We start from the raw sequence: 27065 nt of genomic DNA, 5'->3' as shown, positions 1-27065 counted from the left end.
AGCTCAGAGAAGCCCCTTGACCCCACCCTACCCAAATAATACTCTATCCCTCCTGATTCTCCCACCCTTGTCTTTTGTTTTCCTTTATTGCACTTATAATGTAATATATATATTGCACTTACAATGTAATATATACATATATTGCACTAATTATGTGTGTGTATAATATATAATGTAATATATATAACATATACAACATGTATACATATGTGTGTGCATATATATATGTATATATACTTTTTACATCCTTTTATTATTTGACTTCTTCCACTAAAATGTAAGCTCAGTGAGCAGACAGGCCTTGGTTCCTGCTGCGTCTGTACATTGGAACTGTGCTCCTACAGCAGACAGGCTCAGTAAATATTGGTGAATGAATACATATGCCCAGGAGTAAACTAGCATAACTTTTCTTCTGACTTCTATCACTTACCAGAATTATTTTGTATAGATGCTTTATCTTTCCATGTAAACAATGAGCTCTCTAAGGTCAGAGTCTATCCGGAAAACTCATATAGCTGTGTCTTCTCGTGAAGATGCATTTTAAATGTTAATAGGTAAATTAACATATATATTAGTAATTATTTAGAGCACAACCATCAGTGCAATCTTTCCAGATACTTATTTTTCAGAAAAAATCCGTTTGTTTCAAAAGGAGAATGATTCGATTTCCTTTTACCAGATGCGGCCTCTAGAATAAAAGTAATTCACTGTCAATCCCTTGTGCTAAAGTCCTAAACAGGATCTTTAAGACAGGGGTGGCTATACCTTTGGAAAACTCCTCTTTGCAGAATTAAGAATTCTTGAAAATTAAGTCCTCATTAGAATTCCTTATGAGAAGGTCTTATTAGTAATCCTATGACCGCTCAGAGCAAGAACTTGTAATTTACCTGGTAATTTTCCTAAGAAGTTTCTTGTTCCCTAAAAGCCATTGCCTTCCTGCCACCCTGTTCCTCCAGTAGCTGGCTGTGAGGTAAACAGCAACACCCTGCAGGTCAGAATCCATCCTCAGGCTTGCCTTACTTATTGTTGTGATACGGGATAAGATATGATTATCAGTGTGGGCTTAACAATTATCATTGAGCCAAATGTTTGAGTCAGTTCATTTTCTAAAATTTTGTCTGGCTTATTCAGAGAATCCTTTGTTACCTTAAAAGTCAAAATGCAGGTAATATTAACCTATTGTGAGGTTTAAATAGATCATAAGTGAATAAATCCCTAGTATAGTTCCAGCACATTATACATAGTCAATGTATGTTCTTTCTTTTTTTATTACCCCCCCCCCCCCGAGTCTTAAGGAGCAATGTTAGCACCAGGGCCGCAAGACAGCTGAATACATACCCTCACTCCAGAAAACAATGTATATGGTTTTTTGTGGTTGGAGGAGTGGAGGGCAGGCATAACCCTCCTGTCCTTGACCTGTGTTCTCTAGACATACCTATCATTGCTGAGTGCCACTATCAGAGACACACGTGTTATTGGAATAGAAATGACAGGAGGGGGGCTATGCTAAGAAGACACTGGATTAAAACTTTGCAAACTCTCTTAATATTTTTGTATACATTATCTTATCAGTGTTATAGGACAAACCCTCGTTCTTTAAACTACTATGATTCAACTTTTTCCTTCTGTTTATGCAGCATCCAAAGATGTTTGTTGCCCTGAGGTGAAAAAAGAGTGAATCTAAACGTCATTTAAACATAGGTAGGTGGTGATGAAAGATTTTCAGGTAATAGCATGAAAATAACACTTGTCAGTGTTAGTAAGGGAAGAGTTCCTCTCCTGGAAAAGATCTTTTCTGGGTGAGATGAGGCAAGATACGGACCAGCAGATATAAAGCGTTAGGAGGAGCCCAAGCCCAGGTGCATAGCTCGTCCTTCCATACATTTTCTCCAAAAAAAAAGTGATTTCACAAATTTTAAGAAAAAAAAAATTTTGCAGTAGGGCTTTGCACACACAAGAGAAATTTTGTAGTGGCTCCGGTATCACATGTCCAAGTTTAGATTCCTGATAAACGATCGTGCTTGAGAGTTAGTTACAGAAGTGTGCAAGGACACCCTTCCTCCCATATGCTCTAACCCTTACGTGTTTTGGGTGTCTCTGGTGCTGGGTTTGTATTTTCTAGCACTGATAGAACATTCCATCAGTCTGTAAAAACAAAGCAGAGATGAACTCTTCAGAAAAAATATGTTTATAAAATTAGCATTCGCTCACTACCACTTTCCTCTGAGACATTATCAAATATATTTTTGCTAAGACAGAAAGACAGAAAAGGAAAATGATCATGTGATAAGACATTACAATATCCAGAAGATCAAATTCCTGTCCTCCATCCCTCCTGGAAAGTATTTGTTATCCGTGTGACAGAAAGCTTAAGTGTTCATTTGATTAAAACAATTAATACAGAAGTATATAGAGATTATATATCTTACTAACATTTAGATAGGATCTAAGAAGCATCACTTAAGTATATGCTGCCCTCATTTACCCATGCCCCTCTCATCTCTTTCTCACACACCCACACACAAAGATGCCTACAGAAAAACATACTCCATGTTTAAAGGATCCATGGAACAAAATATTCTCTTTTTTTTATTAACATATAATGTATTATTTGTTTCAGGGGTACAGGTCTATGACTCGTCAGTCTTACACAATTCACAGCGCTCACCATAGCACATACCCTCCCCAACGTCCATCACCCAGCCACCCCATCCCTCCCACCCCCTCCACTCCAGCAACCCTCAGTTTGGAGGATTCAATCAATATTAGTAATATAATACCAAATATTTATGATAAAATATTGAGATGTTACTGTTGAGATTCTATGGAGCAATCGTTTCTGCATTGCGGGCTGTGTGGAGTCAAGATAAATATATTCGATCTGAACCTTGCAAGAAAAACACAGGTCTACAGGGATTTGAAAGAGGATGATGATTTTGGAGAAAGGTGAGGGTATTTTAATGACTGGAAAATAGTGTTTGCAAAGGGGATGCCGGAAGATGAAACTGATGGGCTAAACCAGGGCCAGATTAGAAAGGTCTGCAATGCCATGTTGTAATTGTGGAATTTTAGGTAAATAGGGTATCAGCAGAAGGTTGTAAGCAGGAACTAATATGATCAGGAAACCCTTTCTTCAGAAAGCTAAAAGTGGCAACAATAAATATTCTTTGTTACGGCATTTATTGACCTTGAATCTATGCTGTAAATTTGGATGCCCTTTCACACTGATACGAGGTATATTCTAGTCAGTGGTTAGCCACTTTATGGGTCCTAATGTTGTTTGCTTCTCAGTCTTACCGCTTGATGAACAGCATAACGCATTTGTTCAAAGTAAAGCCTTCCATATCATATCTTCAAAGACCAGATTGATCCATCTGCTGCCATTGCATTTCTAGTGGGCAGCGTCTCTACAACTCTGCAGGAACTTCTTCAGCAACTTTTGTGGGCTTTTTGTTGTTCTTATTTTCTCCTCTCTGGCTGTAGTCACTCCAGCACCCTAGGTCAAAGCTGTTTTGATATCTCTGTGTATCCTCTACAGACATGTCTGGTTGCACAAGTGGTCCTCCCTAAAATTGATATTCCATCTCTAAATTTTCTTTCAGAACCAGGCATTTGGCCTGTTGCTCCCTGCCAATTGGGCTTCACTAGTATTTGCTCTTCCATTATCGGTTGGCAGGGATGACTTGTCCTTCCAAGTGTCATGAGGCTCAGAAGCACTTCTGGCAATATCTAGCTGGGTAAAGATGGCTTTGCTGAGATCTCCTTGCCTGGCTCACTAGTTGTCTTCACTTCTTCATTGGTTCATAGGGTCCTTTTCAGCACACCTTTCTTCCTGGGCCTTATTCCAAATTCAAAAGATGCCAGTCACGAGCTTCAGTAAGGCTTTTCATCTTTAAGTATGCCTTTCTTGAAATGGAAAATGGAATAGGTACCTTGAGAATCAGCATGCTAAATAAAATGATTTATGAAATATTCTCCATTTTTCCCATGTTCTTACCAAACAGCTTTTGTTTCATTATTGCTTTGTTTAATATTTTATTTATTTATTTATTTATTTATTTATTTATTTATTTATTTATTTATTTATTATTTGTATGGGAGAGAGTGTGCATGGTGATCTGGATGAGAGGCAGAGGCAGAGGAAAAGAGAGAATCTCAAGCAGACTCCCCACTAAGCGCAGAGCCCAGTATGGGGCTCAATCTCACAACCCTGAGTTCTAGCCTCTAGAACTAGATTTACAAAGGGGAGAAATATGATTGGCAGTGGACTTCTCATTTACAAAATTTTGATTTTAGAAATAAGGATATGTTTACCAGTAACCCATGGTTATATGGTAAAATACTTCTTACAATACCCTGTGCTAGGTGTTTTATATACATAATTTTATTTACTACTCCAGAAAAGATAGAGAGTATTCAATAACCCTTCTCCAGCACTGAGAGAAGATATGACTGCACAGTTCCCAGGGCCATGGATGCTCATGATATAATAAGGTAATAATTATTATTTTAAATATTCTGCTATAAATTATGGCACGTATTATGCTTTTCCAAAAAATAAACAATGTTTAGGCTACCTGGAATTAAGTCTGCTGAAAAATTTGCACTAATGCAAAAAGACAAGCCCTGTTTCCAAGAGGGCTCAGTAGTCTAGAATTAACGTGGACTTAAAAAGTTCTGAATATATGCCAATTAAAGCAATAAGGAGCGCCTGTGTGGCTCAGTCGGTTAAGGGTCTGACTCTTGTTTTCTGCTCAGGTCATGACTTTTTGCATTAGAAGTATTTATCATCTGCAGACTGTGAAAACTTACTTCTATTATTTATTGTTTGTTTTTGTCCTTCCTCATGGTGTGTTTTCTCCTTGTGGAATCCCTGTTATTAACATACTAGCTTTCCTGGATCTATCCTCCATTTCTGTTTTTCCTTCATGATCTTTATCTATTCATGTACTTTTCTTGGCATTTAATCTTTCTGGACCCAAATCCTGATTTCAATCACCCTCTCCTTAATGTAATGTACTGAATTATTATTTTGGTTAGAGTTCCCCTAAAAAAGATAGTGTGGCAAGATTTAGTTATGCAATGTTTATTTGGAAAGAGATGTCTGGAAACCCTTGTAGAGGAGTGAGGAAGTAAAATAAGGAAATGAAAGAAACCTGTGTAGTGTGCATTCTCAAACAAGTTCAACCTGTGAGCTTATCCCATTGCAGTACTCTGAGAAAGGAGAACATGCAAATTACCTTATTTAAGGATAAAGCAAGGTGGAGTATTCATAAGCCAACTCTCCCAGTCACTTGTTGACAGCTGCTCCTAAAAGGGGTTAATGCGCTGCCATTTCCTCCCTGCTAAATACATAAGCGGGGCTATCCCTCCTGTCCAGAGCAAGCCCTCTGGCAAAAAGATAAATGCAGATGCAGGAAGATAGCAGGAGGATATGGGCAGAGTATCAGCAGCATCTGTTACTATTCGTTTCAGTGGGTGTTGGGGAAATATAATTAAAGCAAAATCTCCTCCCAGCCCAGAAATCCTTTCCACAAAAGTAGTAAAGAAAGTACTTTTGTTATTGAATAAGGATTAAACCAGATTGTGATGGACATCACAGGCAATCCACTGAGAGTTTGCAAAGATAGAAAGAAATCTCACTCTTTTATATATACAGGTGGATACAACCCATTACATACTTGTTCTCAACATAAACAATAACTCCTTCTCAAGTAAGAAGTCTTGAGAGTACCATTTGTCATAGAGTTCATCCGAACTTTGCCTGGTTATTTTGGTGATTACTGTTAGCCAGTTGGCTTCATCCCAGGGAAAAACAAACTTATTACATCTTTATGATGGGAGGTAGTTTTGCACCTTGGAGCAAGGCACCCACCAAATTTAGGCTTCTAAGTCCCACAGAGACTGGGAGACAGTGGTGTTATGTATCATAATGCTTACGTTTCAAAGAAATGGCTTCCAAGTCCTTGAGAAATAAATTTCTAGGGAATAAAGTTAACAATAGGCCTATCTAGTCTTCAAAAGGATTTATGTCCATTTCAAAGAGAGGAGGACTTAAAATTACAAGTTTTCTAAAGTAAGTGCTGTGAGAAAAAGAAGGGAAAGAAATCTCTTATTTTCTAATTTTATATAATTTATATAAAAATTTATTTTATTTATATAAAATTTATATAAAAATAATAAGAGTAAGCCTCTTAAGAGCCTTTTATTTTTCATTTGTATTTGTTCTTACCTTAGAAGTCACATCTTTTAAAACCATAAAATTTTCGTGTCTGCATTTTATCTCCTTCACTGCTTCCTAAAATGTGTTTATTCAAGTGTTCATCTTTCTTTTCCTACAAGTCAATTGGCATGTGTTCAAATGGCATATGTTGAGATGTTCTGCCTGATTTTCTTGTCTATGGCTGTGAGTATTGTATGCTATTTTTATTTGTCAGCTTAGATATGGTTGTTGAAATCAATTAGTTCTGACATTCTTTAAATAGTGAGTGGAAGACACAGGGATTCCCACCCCAGTGGGCCTCTGATCCCTGGTTTCTTGATTTCTCCCAGCCTCAAAGGCAAGGCAGGCCCAACTTACTTTTTGGTTTCTTCTCAGCTCCTGAGGTCAGGGAGAGCCATGACACTCCCATGTCCTTCCCCCACGAAGTGTACAGATCTCCCAGGACAGACTCTTCCCAGGATCCACTCCCTCTCTCTGTGTCTCCCCATCAGGCTCCAACCCTGTTCTCCAAGTGCTTTCACAACCCCTTCACAGTTCCCTCTACTGAACCTGAACAGAGCCCATTTACATCCAACTGGATTTGGAAAAGAAGAGGCTAGAGAAGCATATTTAGATAATTGTGTTCCCAAATTGGGAACACAAATGTTTGTGAGGATCTTAATTACTAAGCAAGTGACTTTTAAATAAAACAAGGGGATACAAGTCTTTCATATGTTAATTCAGGAGGAAGACTTGTTAACCTCATGGGCTCCATTTGGTCAAGATTGATGGCTTTCTTTTCCTTGAATAGTGAAACAGCCCTTTTATTGTATCTAGACACCCTACTCACTGTTTCAAACAACACACCTTCATAGTTTGAGAAGTTAGACCATTCTTGATGTAAGATAGAATGTATGATTTGATTGTCCTGAATTGAGGTTCATGCCCTCTAGTAAACCCTGAACTACCAAACTCAAGCATAAGGAATATTCGGGCACTACCACTTCTATGCTTTTAAAATCCTGACCTACATTAGAAAATATCATCCTTGGTTCCACTATTTCTGGTACTTCACCCTTCATGAAAGTAGGTAGTGTTAGAATGGGTATGCAGAGAAAAAGAGTCCTTCCCCATAGCTGACCATCTGGAAGATGGAGAGCTACAACCTGGAAGACTTCTTGCCACTTTCAATTCAAAGGGGCAGGAATTTGCAAGTGAAGGCGACAAAAACCTGAGATGCTCTTCAGGATCAAGCCGTTGCTTCTCTACCATGTATTTATGTGCATCCATTTGTATAAAAACCCTTTGTGTGGGTAAATTTTGGACAACTAATTTGTACTGACATAAAAGAATTTCCACATATGTGTATTTAAAAATGCTTTTAAATTGACAATTCAGACAAATCCCATTCAGGCCAAGATATAAATAATAAATGTGTGTTTATTTGAACTTCTTGATGGAGAAAGCTGTGCAGACAATAGACTTATTTATTTCTAAAGAAGATTTATGTTGAAAGAAAGTTCCCTGGGGCATTAAGAAGAAAAAGCCTGCAAAAAGCACTCTAGTAAATTATAACTCTGAGGATAAAGTATGACAAAAATAATTGCTAAAGTAAAAACCACAGTATAAAACTTGCATGTACTCTATATCATATGTTTTCAACATTTTTTTTTTTTAATTCCTGTCCCTGAAAGAACTACTCCTGGGAGAATAATTGGGATTTTTGAATACATTAACTCTTTCAATTTATATAAAATTTTGAATATTGTTTTGAATTCTGGATATTTAGCATAATGATATTTAGTGATAGTTATATTTGATTAGTGGTTACTATGTTATTACTATCTTCGTTTTATAAGGAGGAATTCAAAAGCTGAAATAGTAAGGTCACTTGCCCACGTTTTACACCATTAATTGGAAGAGCTGGGATTTTAACCCTGGCATGAACAGAACCTGGTCTGTTACCTTTCATGATATGTGGTCTTTCAATGGTATACGGTCCATGTGACATACTGTAGACAATAAATTTGTGAGTCATTTGAAAGTTAAAATTCAAAGAAGTACATGGGATGGTGTTAATTTTTCTTATCTTTCGAAGAGACTTGAGCTCTTTGGCCTGGAGTAATTTTCAAATATACATTCTCTTAAAGTTATACATTTAAATTAACTTAGTAAGTAAACCAGCATTCAACCGATATACTCTTTTGCTTACATCGAAGCAACAGTTAATTTGAAACTTATATAATTATATTCTTTCAAGTGAATTTAATATTCATAAAAAACATCCATTAACATAAGTGCACTTTAGAGTCAGGCTGGCTAAATTCAAATCTCTTATTCACTGAATAATTGCAACCAAGTTACTTAGCTCCTCTGAGAAAAAACTTTTAACTTTTTCTGAGTGTTTATAATGTGCCAGACACTGTAGTTGGGATTTATGTCCATTACCTCATTTTATCTTTACATGAGAGACCTAGAGTTTCCTTATTTTGTGGATGAAGAAACCAAATCTCAAAAAAAATTTAGTACCTTTCTTCTACACTAGATAATAAATATCAGAGCTGTTAATTCAAATTTAGGTCTTTCTGACTGCAAAATCTTTTTTTTTTTACCTTTCATTACCCTCAGCTGCTTCCAATACCCACCTAAGGGTTCTGTGAAATTAAATGACATAATGTGCATAAAATACACAGTAGCAGCCTCATTGTAGGTGCTCAAAGAGTAACATGAATAGTTTCCATTTTTAATTTTGAATTTTCCTGGTAATATATCTTAGAAGATACTCTACTTGGAAAGTGGCATTTTCTACTACAAAGTCCTCGGTAGCACGATGAGGATAACTGTGAAGGAAAGTCACATGGTGAATCATGAAATGTTAAAGCTATGAGAAAGCTTAGATATCATATCTAACGTTGTTTATTGTTTTTTGTTTAGTGAGCTTGTGGAACTATATCCTCTTACCCAAAATTTTTATACATAAACAGGTCTAAATTGAGTTGATATGGTTGAATAGGATGGGAAAGAATCCTCATTTTGCATCAAGGTGGTCCATAAGACACACCTTTCTGGACTCAGTGCTCCATAAAGCACATTTTGAAAATGAGATCTCTAGTAACTTTGTCTTTTTTTGTGTATGAAGAAGGCCACAACCACAAAATATCTGCTGAAATTAGCAGTTAGTGGAGGAGCCATGGCTAGAAGAGACATTAACACTTGGCGCCTCCTGTGTCCTTTTCGAATGCACTTTCCCAGACTTAGTGCTACATACAAGTGTCTACAGAAAAGCAGTGGTTTGGGGACGGCTGGCTGGCTCTGTTGGTTAAGTGTTTGACACTTGATTTCCACTCAGGTCATGATCTCAGAGTCGTGAGATCAACCCCCAACTTGGACTCATGCGCTGGGCATGGATCCTGCTTAAGATTCTTTCTCTCGCTCTCTCTTTCCCTCTCTCTCTCTCTCCCCTTCTCTCTCTAAAAAAAAAAAAAAGAAAAAAAGAAAAGCAGCGGTTGGTATTTGTTCATAGGATTTTTGAAATATTTGTTCCTATACATAGAAAATAATACAAAAAAATCATTTTGGTCTCTAAGATGGTAGCAGTTGTTGACAAAATATTACTGTAAAGTTTTATATCATTGTAATCTTCTTTCTGGACTCTAAAGGTTGCTAAGCAACCTACTCTTTTCTGGGAGCAAAGAGTAAACACTGTACTTATACAGCTATTGATTTTCCTGAAATCGGAATAGTCTGCCAATCCCTGGGGCACCTGACTGCCTCAGTCGGAAGAGCATGTGACTCTTGATCTCAAGGTTGTGAGTTCGAGCCCCAAGTTGGATGTAAAGATTACCAACTGCCAATCCCACCTTATAATAAGGTAACAGGCCATAGGAGGGTCTAGAGAGGAGGGGCTATTATAAAAAAATTGTTTATTCTAACTTGTTTATGAGTAACACCACAATACTCTTTTGAGTTATAAGCTTCTATTGTTTTGCTTACTTACACAGACTATGTGCTTGTAATAACAGAACAAATACTTGATGTGGTGTAAACTGCAATTGCATAATTATTTGCTTGCAAAATAAAATATCATTGAATATACATACATTAGATTTATACATTGTTATTCATTTAATCAGAGTCATACTAAAGGTAATAATAATTTGGAAATATTTTTCCTAAGCTAAAAATACAGTTTAGTAAATATAGATCACTCCATTCCAAGGTCTCAGGACAATAAATGGTTAAGCATTTAAAGAAAACCTTAGCATGAGCTATAAAGATATGGTTTGATGATAGAAGAAAAATGCAGCATGATTTTTACCCTTAAGTAATTAATTCAACAAGAATTTATTGAGCATCTTCCTCATGTTCTATCAGATACACTAATATATTAAGAATAATTTGGGAGATGATGGGGCGCCTGGGTGGCTCAGTTGGTTGAGCGACTGCCTTCGGCTCAGGTCATGATCCTGGAGTCCTGGGATCGAGTCCCACATCAGGCTCCCTGCTCAGCGGGGAGTCTGCTTCTCCCTCTGACCCTCTTCCCTCTCGTGCTCTCCGTCTCTCATTCTCTCTCTCTCAAATAAATAAATAAATAAATAAATAAATAAATAAATCTTCAAAAAAAAAAGAATAATTTGGGAGATGAGAAAATGATGAAACAGATGTGTATAAAGATAAATTATGAAATAGAATGATGATGCTGTAATTGCTCTAGGAACAAAATATTGTGCAAAAATCATAATTGAGTTAATGTAACTACAGAAGCAATTTTTGAGACAATAAAATTTCTCTTAACCTACATGTTTTTGGCCTGAAAGTTATTTGGTAATTTTAAAAAAGTTGAAAGGGGAATTATAAAAATATAATAAAATACAATAACAATAACAAATACTACAGGTATAAACAAGTTTAGGAACAATACCACTGACTCGTGGTTTATAAAGATTAGGCAATAGGAGCTTCAACATCCAATTATCATGGACATTAGCTTAACTATTTTATGGGGCAATAAATATTTGGCAAATCTGGTGAGTCAGTTAAGTGGTTGAGAGTAAAGACTACTTTTCCTGTAATTAATTATTTAAGAGGAGATAACATAACATACATATGAGATCACATATATACATCTAGAGGAATACATAGGTGTTTAAAAAATGATGGCTGGGACATCAATTCAGTTACTCAGGTGTTCTCTCTGCTGGTAATGGAATGACTTTCGGGAGATACTGGAGGGAAAAATAACCCAAAATCCGGAGTAGCACAAAGGAGGAATACATGGTTTGCATCATATTGTGAACAGTTTAAAACATATTTTAAAAAATTGCCCAAAGCAGGTGAACACTCTTCTTAATTTAACTAAATGGAAACATTTTCTTTCATTAGAGTCTCACTTTAAAGAGTACTATATTTGCATGTGTGTGTGTGTGAGAGAGACAGACAGACAGAGACAGAGACAGATTCCAAAGGGTCATTCCAATTAGCAAATGATGATCACCACTGTAACTTCTAAAGATAGTAGGGTCAATTAATTGGTATACCCTTTATTTCACTGAACTCCATAATAAGCTGGAATTAGCACTCAATAACTAAATTACTCTGTCTAATAGAGGTGAAAATAATTTAAAATTTCCTAGGAAATTCCACGTGGGAGGAAAGAGTAATACAAACATTAGAGACAGAAAAGAAAAAAAATTAAAATTGTGTAATGAAGCAGGGAAGTGATTGTGATAAGAGAATGAGAATTTTTTGAGTTATCTATAATGAGATTATCAATGTGACCTCTTTGCTTTGTGCCCCTCTGATATTTTAAGTCAAGTCTGTGTCACCCATTAATGATTTTAAGAGTGGATATTTTAGGGTATTTTAAGACATTTTGAATTTTACATTACAACTGACAATTGGCAAATCCAGGGGGGAAAAACCTGGACTCAGGACCACAACACAAGGGGACATCTAATCCCGTGTCCTATTTTGGGGAATTTTTCTTGGGTCATCTGAACTAAGATGAAATTCCCAATTGTAAGCTGACTTAAGTCCTTACTCCAGAATAGAATGAGGATACAGAGGGTCCTAGCCACCTTGCCCTTGCAGTTGGACAAACTATGCAGGAAAATAGAGAATGACCCTTCATGAGGTACATTTGTTTTAGTAATATAGCATGAGTATTGATGAGAAATTGTGCAAACTAATCTGAACTTCATCTTAAAAACTTTGAATGAATGCCTTGTTTGGAATGGGTGGTTACAAACAGAGGGTTAGGCATAAACAATGTGACGTGAGATCACTAGCATTTTTAGGTAAGTCCTTCATAAAGTAGGAGATGAGTAGTGAGAACCTTGAAAATAATAGTTTCACCAAGCACTGATGAGCATACAGCTACCAAGGAATCAGAACCTTTTGGGAGAGGGGAGAAGAAATTCACAGCAAATGTGCTTAGTGCATGAGGACCTGTTACCTGTTGTAGGATACCTTGGACACCACAGTGCTGCACAGGACTGAATACCAGGAAATTGCTGAGAGACCACTGGCCGTGATATTCCAGAAACGAGACAGACACATCCATGGGGAAATCTGGAAGTAGAAAATGTTTATTTACATTTAACATACCTATACCAGTATAGGTATATACCTACCCAGAATGACTAAGAGCTTGACCTGGTATGAGATTACCTGGATTCTAAACCAACTCCATGATTTCTAGTCTGTGTAATCCTGGACAAGTTTCTCCCTGTGTCCCAGTCCCCTCATCAGTAAAATGAAGGAAATAACATTATGTAGAATAAAGTATAGTTGTACATAAAAAATTAGCCTATGAAAAGTACTTTGCATACCCATGACCTAAGAAGCAATATTAAAATTACTATTTCAGTTCCATTACTATTACTGTAAAAAGATACTTGAAAAAGATACACTGAAAATGCTAATAGTGTGTCTTGAATTTTGTGGCTGTCGATATTTTTTAAAATATTTGTACTTTTGGGGATTTTTTTCAAGTTTTCTTCAGTGAACATGTTATTTTGAATTAAGAGGAAACTTTTCTAATTGTCAAATCATTTCCAAGTCAGAAACATTCTTCTGTGGAAGATAAAATACAAATGATGATTCCTAAGAGAAAGTTTTCTTAAAAATCCTTTTAACAATTAAACACATGAATGAAATTCAAATTAGACTCTATTTCCTGCTATGCTATTCTCTGTAAAATAATCGGTAAAAAACCGTTATGTTTTACTTATATTTTACCTTAGGGTACAACACGGGAATAGAATGTTTGGGGATATGTAAACTAGATTTGATATTTGTAATGACTTTGTTTTGAATTTCTCATGTTTAGCAACTAATAATTGCACTTGAAATAATTAGCCCATGATTCCTTTGTAATAGCTGAACACCACAAATTGTGTTCTGAAGGTCAATGGTTAAAGTAAATATCCTCAAGGGAATAAATGTACCTTTTTCATGGAAGATTAAATAATATCAACTGAATGTCAGTCTTTTAAGCAGAATTCTAAATCATGTCAAGCTGATTCAGCTTCTCGTGTGTCCATCTTACATTTTTTTTATTTAGTCCCTGTACCCTTTTCTGTGCTTCCATTAGGTGGAGACCCGGTCTTCTGTACTGGTAACTTTGGACCAATTCATGTCAATTTATACCCAAAGTTTTTCTCTAACATTTCTAATTTCTTTTTTTTTAAATGTTTTATTTTATTTATTTTTTTAAGATTATTTATTTATTTATTTGACAGAGAGAGAGAACACAAGTGGGGGGAGTGGCAGAGGGTGAGAAGCAGTCTCCCAAGGAGCAGGGAGCCCGATGCGGGGCTTGATCCCAGGACCCTGGGATCATGACCTGAGCCGAAGGCAGACACTTAACCATCCAAGCCACCCAGGAGCCCCTAACATTTCTAATTTCTTAATCTTTTTCTTTCTTCTTCTTGCTATTATGTTCCCCGTTCTACCTAGTGTAAGCCGCCACGGTACTATGATCTTTGTAGTAAAACACGCAGAAGATAATTGGGCAGAAACATGAAAACACTACTTACTGCCCCATTCGTAATCAGCTTAGCAAATAATGAATTTACTGCAAAGATAGACTTTTTTTTCAAAATATATTTGGAACTCTTGTTTAAGAAATGCCTCATAAGATTGTATTAAATTACTATAAATGTACTTACTGGTTTCTGGACACTGGTGCTATTTAAGATGGCTGTGATGTCTGCCCTGTCTATTCAAATGAAACTTGGAGCTTTATGTTACAAATCCAACTGGGGGCATAGTATTGTTTTTGAAAAAAAAAAAAATTGGACATTCTGGCAGACAATGGCTAGCTGTTCACCAAAATTAGATTTAATAAATAAGTATCATTTTAACTAACCCTGAATGAGGAATGGATGCAGAGACAGCCTGTTGTCTGTCATCCAGTATCCATTCTCCCTTTTTTTCTGTCATAAATTAAACCCTCACATTGAGTCTCATTGCTCCTCAGTCTGAAACCACATTTATAGCTTCCATTGCATCCACAGCCACCATGTGACTACACTTGTGCCAAAGAGATGTGAGCAGAGATGATGTACATGACCTCTGGTATATGTCCTTGAAATAAGCTTTGTGCTGTCTACAGTTTCTTTCCCTTGCCCCGGGACTGGAATTTAGAAGTGATGATAGACAGCCTCCTTCATCAACACACATGAGAACCACATCCTCGGGGCCGCTGGAGTTAAGAGAGGAGAAACCAGGATCCCTGGATAAGAGTGCAGAGAAGAACCACCTGCTCCTCTAGCTACTTCCAGCTTGGACTTTCACTTCAGAAAGAAAGAACTTTTCTTCACGTTTGAGTCACATTTATTTTGGTCTCTGTTGAAATAACCCGGCATTATTTTAAAATACTACTTGAGAACATAAGAAATAATATATTTGTTACTGTAATAAATTTGTGTAGCATTTTTAGAATACAAAATGTTCTTCACTTTTCTCCAAATTCACAAAATCCTGGGACCTCACTATTATTACCTAAGTTTCACAGGAAGAAATGAAGGCCTGGGAGTTTTGCTCTGTCAAAAGTTACCCCAATATGTGAGTTCAAATATAACACACCTTTGAAGATACGAAGTTTAGTTTTGAGAATAACCCGTAGTAGCTCACGATAGGTTCTGCTGTGTTAACTTTTCTCCTTTAAAGTCTTTATCACTGCTAACACCTACTTTACTGGGTCCTGGCTGGAATCCTGACTAACACTTCCTGACCTTCAGGAAGTTGCTTAATAACCAAAGACCTCAGTTTCCTCTTCTGCTTATATAAAGGATGATGGGGGAAGGGAGAGGCAAATGTGTTTTTAAATAGCAAGCTGCATTTTATTCATGAACATCAGCCTAGTGGCCCAACTTCAGAGTATCTAGTCCGGTTAATTTTATCTGCAAACCTTTAAAATAAGTATTATAATTCATACTTGAACACCATACCTCATAGCATGCAGACACTATAAAATTTGTCTAGCAAGTAGCCCTTGATATCCAGTGGGAAATCAGCTCAGGAAGCATGGAGAAGGGGGCAATATGAAGACTCCTCTGATTTAACCACCTGAACACATCGGTGCAAATGAAGCTGACCCCAGAGATAGGGAGCAGCTTGCCTTGCAGCAGAACCCCAAGAGGAAAGAAATGTTTACTACACCCTGTGAGTGCATAGTTGTTGAGGCAGGTGCTGCTTCTCCCTAAACTGAGAAATGGGTACTAAGAAACCCTTTTAAGTTAAAAACTCCTAGGTAGAGATGGAAAGTATGCTTAGGGACGTGGAGAGTGGATTACCCGGCTGAAAGGTGTGGTTGTTAGAGAGATTTGAGTAGATGCGGGAGGGCCAGAAGAGCAGTCACACCTTCCCAACTTTTTCACAGAAAGATCCTTCATATATTGAAATGATGGACGTTTCTATCAGATAAGCACATTAATATGGGTCACATAATTAACTTATAAGAAATCAATAGCAAATATGCTTTTATTTATCCAGATAAGGTCTATTCATGTTACTTTTCTAATCAATCCCCAAATAAAACTAAAAATTACTTTGTCGTTTAATGTTTATCCTTTGAAATTTAGTGAAACAACTACTAGTTTACTGGGGAAGGGAGTCAGGAAGAGTAAAACATTAATTAATATTATCTATGTTACTATTTTCACCAAGTTTTGCTTCCATGAAAACCCTAGAAAAATGCAAATCTGGTTGCAAAATGAACTGGCTTTGAATCCCAACTTGGCTGAAGCTACTTGAGGTCTTTAAACTCAGTTTCCCAATCTGAGTTGTGAATAATGGGCAAGGTTATTGTGAGATTAGAGCTGATAGGCGTCAACTACCTGGAATTCATTAGCAACGTATATAGATCGTGTACTGATTTGCTCTGCACCTGTGCTGAATTAATCAGGCTGCAATAATTGCTTGGATACAATACTACGAAAAATCTGATCTAACAGTAATGTGTTGTTGGTTAAGCTGAGCAAATATAGCTCATACGGAATCAATGCCAACATAATGCTTAACCGCCATCCCTTTAGTATACTCCTGTTGACCAAACTGAGGCAGCACATGACAGAGAGGATGCAGGTATGAAGCAAGATGACAATCTGGGCCAGTGGGCACATAGGCTGGAAGATAAGCCTTGGTTTTGCCTACTTTAATGGAGAACAAGTAACCTTTTCACTGCATCTCAAAAAACAGCTAGAAAATTCTTGGTTTTTTTTTAAGATTTTATTTATTTATTCGAGAGAGAGCTAGAGAGAGAGCACACAGACATGAGCGGGGCACGGGGGCGGACAGAGAGACAGAGAGAGAGTGAGAGAAACAGACTCCCCATCAAGCAGGGATCCCGACGTGGGACTCGATCCCAGGACCCTGGGATCATGACCTGAGCCAAAGGCAGATGCTTAACGGACTGAACCACCCAGGCACCCCGAAATTTCTTGTTGCTTCAAGAATAGTGATAATCTTTAGTTAATTATCTGCAAAATATTACTCACCAGATGCAAAAACAATCCTTTTCTTCCCCAATATAGTAGTGTACACTAAAAACAGCATTTCTGTAACTTCAGGGGTTTAGCATTTTCACTTAGCTGATTAAAATCCATTGTAGATGATAATTATGCCAGCTTTTTAAAAAAATCATTCAAACACTCAGAGATGATTTTAAAATCTTTAAATGGCTTGTACCAGATTTTTATTTCTCAAAGGGTTTCTACTTATGGAAAATTTGCTTAGATTATGCCCTTTTGTCATATCCTCAGTAAATGTTAAATCAATGCAAAATGGGTGGATTTGTATTTCTAAAAATAACCTCTTTCACAGGAAGAAGAATTAAGGAAGAGTGGGGAAGCCAAATATGCCCACTTGAGTGATGAACTTCATGTATTAATTGAAGTGTTTGCTCCACCTGGGGAAGCTTATTCACGAATGAGTCATGCATTGGAAGAGATTAAGAAATTCCTGGTTCCCGTAAGTGTCTTTCATTTTTCACAAAGATGTTTCTCATAACTTTTCTTTTTTAAGTGTGCTTTTGGTCTTCACTGACTTTTTAGACGGAGAGTCATATTGCAAACTAATCATTTGTGGAGTTGATAAGAAGGTAAAATAAAATAGAATACAACAAACGCTTAGCACGGGACCTGGCATGTTGCTGCATAACCAAGGTTTGACAGTGTGCTCCGTACATCACCAGGTCACAGTCATGAAGAATAAGACAATTAGCACATAAACACAAACATGTAATTGAAGTTGAGTGCTTTTCTCTTGTGTCTTAATCACTTGGTAGTTGACATGTTTTCTTGGCAATTTTTAATTAATGGAAAAAGCATTTGCAGGTACAATGGCAGGGGAAAGAGATTAGATATGTAATATATGCAACAAGACAATGATGTTACTTGAAAATATCAAATGTACTGTTACGTGACATTATGCCAGGTGCTGGCTCATTATAAAACATAATAAAAATAATCAATATTAATAGAGCCAGACATATGTTGACATCAAACAAAAATTGGAAAAATAAACTCATTGCGCTCTATGAGAGCAACAGAGTGTTCATTAATTAAGACGGCAAACTCAGGGTTGCATATTGGATAGAATTCTCTACTAATTTTCTAAGAAATAGCGGAAGGTTAAATGAATGAAGCTTTTATAAAGGTTGACAATTTAGCATTCTAGAAGAGGTCATTCAAATGGAAATCTTGGCATTGGGGCTTAAGCAGGGAATAAGGTAATTGGAAGAGAATGCTGAGTAAAGTTTTCTGGAGTGCCTGGGCAGAAGTCTTTGGCAGAGGAGAAAGAGAGTAGCTAAGATTAATCTGTTCAATGAAGAAACACTGTAGATTTCTAAAGTAAGCAATAGACTCAGAGGAAATGGTGGGTAAGATTCATTGACTGGCAGTGATTTTGAGAATGGGAAAAGAAAAAAAAACAGAATTTTGAAATGTAAAAGCATCAAAATCTAACCACATAATGTATTTATATGCCCAGTTTAAAAATTTCTCTCTTGTCTCTCAAGACAAGGTTATAGAATAATCCCATACCACTCTGGCTATTCCTTAACTTTATATGCACGCAGAATTTCTGCACAATTTATTACCTGGTGCTTATCAGAACACCTTCCTAAACAGATCCAATATTTCATAAGCACGAGGATGTTAGGTTCTCTCTTCCTTTTGCGTCCAAACTAAATGCCTAGTGCTGTTGGGTAAGCAGTTTTACTATACTTAGCTCAGATCAGACCTCTAGTGATATAAGTGGTATAGAAAAAGGCTAGGACCACCTACATTGCTAACTCATTTCATGCCTGTAGACAAATAATTTAAATTCTCAGAGCTTCAGCTTCTTCATCTTTAAAAAGAAAATAATTATAACTGACTGACCTCTATCACAGTTATTGTGAATATTAAATAGGGTAATGTGTATGAAAGGACATAGAAAATTATCAAGCACCATTTAAATGGATGCTTTTAATCTATTTTGTTGTTATAGTAGATAGAATCTTGGAATGACTTTCTGAGGTTAAATATGTAAGATGAAACACTATTTCATTGCTACATATATATTGGATCTAAGTTGTGGGCTCGGTTAACCCTTTTTATTATAAATGCTGGTAAAACATCTCACCTACTTCTAGACCTTGTGATACGTGTAATAATTTCATTTATAACTTCACTGAAATATAGACTCCATGAGGGCAGGGCTAGCAGTGTCTCTCTTGTATTCCCATAATTTAGCATCGTGCATGGCACAATAATTATTTGTTTGAGGGTCTGATGGATAGGATGGCTGATTAATAGGCACCAGGAGTGATGCAGAGAGATAAAATGGCTATTTGGGTCAAGTTGGAGGAATAGTACCCCACAATTAAGATGCTTTATATATACACATCCAGATGAGGAACGAAAATCTTACATTGGCCAATATGACCTGCTCCTGCCCATCTCTGGGATTTTCTCTCTGCCTGACCGACTGCTCACTCTGTGTGCTCCAGACATGCTGGCTTCTGTTCATCCCGCACTCCAGGCTTTCCAGGCTCACGCCTCACTAAGGGCCTTTGAAGATTCTTCTCCAAAATACTGACACAATTGTCATTCAGGTCTCAGTTCACTCTAGCAATGCAGGAAATTCTTCCCTGACCACAGGGTCTGAAGTAACCTCCCTGCATTTGTACAATCCTATTATATTTTGTTCAAAATATCACTGGCCCCTTAATTAACACTGCAATTTATTGTCTTACCATGCTTTAGCCCTCTGCGCTTACTTAATTTTCCTCATAGCTTTTATAACCTGTTCTATATATACACACATACGTATATATATATTACTTATTTGTTTATTGTTGGTTTTCCTGCTAAAATATAAATGTCATGAGGGTGGGATTATTGTCTAGTTTTACTGCTTTATTCCCCTGTTTTGAACTCTGCCAGACACATGGGAACACTTAATATTTTTTGTATGGGTGAATAAATGATTGAATGAATAAGCTTTTGTTTTTAGGGTTTTTTTTAAGATTTTTTTAAAGATTTATTTATTTTGGTGAGAGAGAGAGCATGCCAGTGCGGGGAGGGGCAGGCGGAAAGGGGGAAAGAGAGAAGCAGACTCTCCGCTGAGCATGGAGCCCAAGGCAGGGCTCAGTCTCACAACCCTGAGATCACGACCTGAGCCAGAATCAAGAGTTAGACACTTGACCGACTGAACCACCCAGATGCCCCTAAATAAGCTTTTTAAAAAATAAATAGGGGAGCCTGGGTGGTGCAGTCAGTTAAGCCTCTGACTCTTGGTTTTATCTCAGGTTGTGACCTCAGGGTTGTGAGATCAAGCCCTACATTGGGCTCCGTGTGGTGTCTGCTTAAGATTCTCTCTCCTTCTCCCCTGCCCCAGCCACCCGCACCAGCCCCCCACCTCATGCTCGCACTCTCTCTCAATAAATAAGTAAATAGATTTTATTTAGTTAAATAAATAACTATTCTGATAGCTCTCAATGTTGTATTAGTAAATTTTACAATCGGTGGAAGTCCTACTTGATAAATTTTTCCCATATGCCTTGTTTGCCTCAGCACCAAGAAAAGGATGGCAATTGTCTACTTCATCTTTCACTAGAACCACAGGGGGGCAAATATGAACTGCCAGTTCTTTTTTTATTATAAAAAAATTACTTGCTGATCCAGGTTTCTTTTGACATTCAGTATTAAAGTCTACAGAAATGCTAACGTATCAGGACATTAAAATTGACAAATAAAATAGGTGTAGAATTATAGCCAGTAAGAGACATGTTAGAACCACATAGAAAGCTAACGTAGAATAGGACTACCATCTAATTCCTCTACGAAATGGAGTGTCTTTCCATAGTTTTTACCTTCCTTGCCCTTCTTTTATGTTATCCAGTATTTATCCAATGTGCCCTATGTCCAGAGGTTGTAGTTGTTCAAGACTGCTGACTTCGGAACATACAACTTGTCATGAAATGTCTGAATGCGGTAAGCTGTTGGAAAACAACACAGTTTTAGTACTTTAAATGAATTGTTAAGGGAAAAACAATTATTATTACCTTGGGAAAAAATTTCTAACTTGCTGGTCTCCCTCCAGTTACTACAGTCTTATCAAAACAAGTAGAGGGGCACATCAATAAAACATCAATAAATTGAATTCCCCTGATTTTAAATTTCTAATACTTTGAGCAGATACTCTATTAAAGTTTTCACTTATTGCTAATTTGGCTTACAAATACAGATTAAGCATATTAAATCATTTGACAAATAGTGACAAAAAGGATATAAAATCCTAATCTATGTTTCAATAATGCTAATGCCTTTCTCTTTCCTTTATCATCTATAAAGCGGTAAACAAATGTCATTATTATCATTATATTTTATCATACTCCTTTCTCTTATAGCTCAAGCACTAGGACTGTCACATATAGTTGTGCAGATTACCCCTTACACAAGGCTAGGGAATAACATTTACATTGTAGTTTGTGAATGAGACCTCCCTGGGATTCCTGATTACAACTTCCCCTTTTCCAACTTTAAAATAATGACACTGTATTTCATTTTCCTACTGGTTAACTCTCACCTTCAATTAAGTTGAGTTAGTAAGTTTTACTAATGCTTAATAATCAGCTCATGATTGAACATAATACATTGTCTCATAATTAGAATTTATGAGGGTTTAGCAAAATTCTGCTCATTGAATGTGAGTTTATTCATTCTTTCATAGAAAAGATGAAAGGATGGGTCTCCACGCAACTAGGAAATTAGGTCTAGGTCACAGATAACAAACCAATAGATGACTGTTACTGGCTCAACAGTTAGTTGTTGACAGAATTAAGAGATCACAATACTCATTTCTACCAAGCCCTGGCATGGCCCCAGAATCTTTCTCAGCACAGTATGCTACACAGCACTAGAATATTATCAGAGTTGACAGAATTTGAAAAGTATTTGTCATACCTGGGATAAGTCTCTAATGATCATTGCTAGAGGTTTTATCACTTAAAGAGAAGGTATTATATAGATATATGTATATGTGTAATATTCAACATAGAATACAATATATTGTACATTAGCAAGAGAATACAATATATTAACACAATTCAACACAGAAAAAAAATGCATCATTCCAGGTTATTTCTTTCCTACATCAGATTGGATGACAGTGGTGATTCTTGAAATGGGGCAATTAGGGCATATTATATCATTTCAGGTTTGAGATTAGAAACCTGCGTAGGAAACCTCTCAGGAGTGTGACTATGGAAGAAAAGTAAATGCTTTTCCTCTTTAGAGTAAAAGCAAAGAGAGGACATTCTTGCCTTCTCTTCCTCAAAGACTGTAATCCTAGCTCTGAAATGGGAAAATGACACTGATCATTATTAGCAATCGTACAGGGAAGTAGATATAAGGAAAATAGAAAAGAAAAGCAGAGTATTTTCAGTCTAGGACATAGAAGATCTAGACTTTCAGGCACTGATAAAATTTTTATAAAGCTTTGAAAGATTATAAATATAAGAATGTATCCCTGAAATTCATATTATAATTTAATAAAAAGTGAAAATTTGGTCAGAGTGTTTTATGCAAGAGAATATGTAGGGAAAACAATGTATTAAATAAAAACCCACCAACAAGCAAAAATAATGATAATTGGCAAGACCTATGTACAAGGTGGGAAATGGCAGATACATTGTGGCTGGCTGATCAGGAATGCAGCATGTATAGCAACAACATCCTACGGGCAAGGTAATGGTCAGCAACAGAATAAAAAAATAAAGTTCAATGCAGAGAGGGAAACAGAATCCATAACCTGGATATCATTCCCTCACTGCTGTGGTTGTTGTTCAAATGTTGCAAGAGTTTCCTCAGAGAGGGTTGCTGGAGTGTTTGGGGGTGGGAGGGATGGGGTGGCCGGGTGATAGACATTGGGGGAGGGTATGTGCTATGGTGAGTGCTGTGAATTGTGTAAGACTGTTGAATCACAGACCTGTACCTCTGACACAAATAATACATTATATCTTTAAAAAAAAAGAAGATAGTAAGAAGGGAAAAATGAGGGGGGGAAATCGGAGGGGGAGACGAACCATGAGAGACTATGGACTCTGAGAAACAAACTGAGGATTTTAGAGGGGAGGAGGTTGGGGGGATGTGTTAGCCTAGTGATGGGTATTAAGGAGAGCACATGCTGAATGGAGCACTGGGTGTTAAACTCAAACAATGAACCATGGAACACTACATCAAAAACTAATGATGTAATGTATGGTGATTAACATAACATAATAAAATTTAAAAAAAAAGTTTCCTCAGATTGCTCTCTTCAAAACAATTGATTCTCTTTTCTTTCTCATAATTAACCATATTTTAATGGAGTGGTAACTAATAGCACTAAGCACAAGGCCACATGTGTTTATGTAATTATTATTTGCTCAGAAATACTTTCTGTATTGCTATAGTACTAGAATAATATTCTGATTGTATTTGGAGACATTTATAATCAACTAACATTGAGTATTTCTTCTTATCTGATAAGTTGTAATAGAAAATACAGACCTATGACTTAGGAAATAATTAAAATTATTACTTATTCTTAGAACAGAGCTAATAATGATTACTATTATATAATTAATTAGAATAACATTATTATAATAACAAGATATAATTAATAAGAAGACCACGGTAATAATATAATTTATTATTATTATTGTTGTTGAGCTGCAAGGCCACTTTAGTATTGCTAATTGACTGGCATAACCCAGAAAGCAGATAAAAAGAAAAGTGGATAACTATTTGAGTTTGATTTTCTACAAACCTTAACACAAGTATCTTCTTACTCCTCACAGTACAAATAATCAAATGTTCACTTTATGAATCTAGAGTCAGGATGTGATAATCTCCTTTCTATCTTAAGAAACAATTTATCACTGATGATTTCTGGTCTCATTTGATGTCAAGGATCTGAGTTCTCCAAAGCCACTCTTTTCAGGGGTTTTTATTGCTTTTTAGTTGCCCAGCATCATTTTCCTGTTTCTTTCACCATCTTTTTTTTTAATTTTTTAAATTTTTTTAAATTATGTTATGTTAATCACCATATATTACATCATTAGTTTTTGATGTAGTCTTTCACAATCTTGATTTCAGCTTGATGATTTACTTCTTCCCCATTAACTGGCATTAAATCTCAATAACTACTTTTGCAATTCCAATAGTAGTCATTAACATGAAGGCTTAGCAACATTCCTAAGGTTATCTGTATTATTAAAGATCTGTGGTTCCTAAGGATACAGGATCTGATCATCAAAGCGAAAATCTTCACCTCTTGGGGCACCTGGCTGGTTCTGTTAGTAAAGTGTGCAATTCTTGATCTTAGTGTTGTGGTTTCAAGTTCTGTGTTGGTGTAGAGATTACTTAAAAAATAAAAATGTCTTTAAAAAAATCTTCACTTCTTAACTTCTTCTGATTGTCGTATAAGGGAATTTGTAGAGGATCAAATAGAAATTTTATATTGTATTCAGAACATTTACTGAATGCTAATCCTGCACTTGTACACAGCTACATAACAAACATATGCCAACACTGACCTGAAAATACTTTTATAGATGGAGGCAACTTAGAAAGACTCATGATTATTGAAGAATTTGGTACAAAAAATGAATCACGGCAGAAAAGTAGCTCAATAATCAGAATCTGTTAAATAAATGTATAATTTTTAACTGAGTCAATAATTTAGTAAGTAGTATCAGTGGCCTAAATAATGCAAGGCAAAAGATTTGTTTAAATTCAACTCAACAAATATTTCTGAACATCAAATATATGCTACACATGATTCTAGGAATTTGTGTTATATCAGTCACTGCCCGTGTAGAATTTAATAACCAGAAAACTATCTTCAAGGTTTAAAAGATAAATATTATGGAGACATATTTAAGAGAGAATGGGAAATGGGAGACCAGATTAGATAATAAGGACAATATGGACAATAGTAATGACAGACCGGGCAATGTTGATCAAACAGAAAGTGTTAGTTCTAGAGTCAAGAAAAATCAGAATTGTTTCCTAGGAAGGGTTCAAGATGGCAGTGTAGGAAGATCCTGAACTCACATCCTCCTATGGACACAACAAATTTACCACCACATATGGAGTAATTTCCTCAGGAAAAATCTGAAACTTGGATGACTGAAGACTTCACAGCAAAGAATAAAAGGACAGTGTCAAAATGGACAGTGTCAGAATGCATAGGAGAGGCAGAGGCAATCCTCAACAAAATATAAGCAAACAGTGATCTTCCCAGGAACACCACCCTCCCCACATAGGCACAGCAATCCACAGTTAAGAGAGATCTCAAAAATGCAGATCTTTTCCCTGAGAAGTAAAAGGTCTATGCTCCACATCAGGTCCCCAACCCTAGATTCTGATCAGGACAGATGAGCCCCCAAGAAGCCTGGCTTTGGAAACCAACAGGGATTATGTCCAAGAAAACCATAGAACTTTAGGAAATGGGAGAACACACTCTTAAAGAGCTTGCACATAGACTAACTCATCCCATGACTCAGCATAAAAACACCAGTTGGATAAGCACTTGGACCATGTGTGAAGGAGACCCACTTACTAATTTGGGGTGTCTCCTGGAGAAGCAGGAACTTGTTGGGACTCTTTCTGGGACAGAGACACTAACATATGCCATTTTTGTGATCTCATTCTGACTTGCTAATACTGGCGCTGGCAGGCACTATTTTGGAATTTTCCTCTAGCCTGTTAGTGCTAGGAGACATGGTTCTTTGAAAAGATAAACAAAATTGACAAACTTTTAGTTAGACTCACTAAGTCACTAAGAAAAATAGAGAGGACTCAAGTAAATAAAGTCAGAAGTGAAGGAGGAAAGTTACAACTCATATCACATAAATACAAAGGATTATAAGAAACTATTAACAATTATATGCCAACAAATCAGATAAGAGATGAATAAGTTCCTAGAAACACACAATCTTCCAAGACTGAATCATGAAGAAATAAAAAATTTGAGTAGGCCAATTTCTAGTAAGGAGATTGAATCAGTGATCAAAACTTCTCAACAAACAAAAGTCCAAGATCAAACAGTTGCACCAGTGAATTCTACCCCACAGTTAAAGAAGATTTAAAACTTATCCTTCTCAAATTCTTCCAAAAAATTGAAGAGGAAAGAATGCCTCAAAATCCATTTTATAAGGCCAGCATCACTTTGATACCAAAACTAGACAAGGGCACAGCAAAAAAAAAAAAAGAAAATTATAGGCCAATATCCCTGATGAAAATCCTCAACAAAATATTAGCAAACCAAATTCAGCAATACATTAAAAGGCCATACACCATGATCAATGGGATTTATTCTAGGGATGCAAGGATGGTTCGACATCTGTAAATAATCAGCACAATACACCTCATTAACAGCAACAACAAAAAGGATAAAAGTCATATGGCAATCTCAGTAGATGCAGAAAGAACATTTACAAAATCTAACATCCATTTAAGGTAAAAACTCTTAACAAAGTAGGCATAGAGGCAAAGTATCTAACCGTAATATAAGCCATATAAGACAAACCCAGAGGTAACATCATACTCAAAGGTGAAAAACTGAAAGATTTTCCTCTAAGATCAGGAACAAGACAAGGATACCCACTATTGCCACTTTTATTCAACATAGTTTTGGAAGCTGTAGCCACAGGAATAAGACAAGAAAGTGAAATAAAAGCCATCCAAAACAGAAAGGAAAGGTAAAACTGTTACTATTTGCAAATGACATGGTACTATATATATAATACCCTAAAGTCTTCACCAAAAAAAGGTGTTAGAACTAATTAGTGAATTCAGTAAAATTGTAGCATACAAAATCAATA

At 36.4% G+C, this 27065-nt stretch overlaps 1 protein-coding gene across 3 annotated transcripts in view; it reads left to right on the top strand.

Annotated features, from left to right (window-relative positions):
* Nucleotides 1–27065, top strand: part of KHDRBS2 (KH RNA binding domain containing, signal transduction associated 2) — a 573339-nt gene that overhangs the window by 263172 nt on the left and 283102 nt on the right. For all 3 annotated transcript variants that reach the window (XR_012381941.1, XM_025890538.2, XM_073905157.1), the window contains exon 4: nt 17531–17677. Coding sequence is in view for 2 of the 3 variants with exons in the window: in XM_025890538.2 (XP_025746323.1) it covers nt 17531–17677 (147 nt within the window). In the remaining variant the exon portion in view is untranslated. The remainder of the gene's footprint in view (nt 1–17530; nt 17678–27065) is intronic.

The sequence above is a fragment of the Callorhinus ursinus genome, unplaced genomic scaffold, assembly GCF_003265705.2.
Source record: "Callorhinus ursinus isolate GAN/ISIS: 27379988/994484 unplaced genomic scaffold, GSC_fseal_2.0 scaffold22, whole genome shotgun sequence".
Lineage (NCBI taxonomy): Eukaryota > Metazoa > Chordata > Mammalia > Carnivora > Otariidae > Callorhinus > Callorhinus ursinus.
The sequence above is the reverse complement of the archived record's forward strand: the minus strand, read 5'-3'. Positions and strand labels throughout refer to the sequence as shown.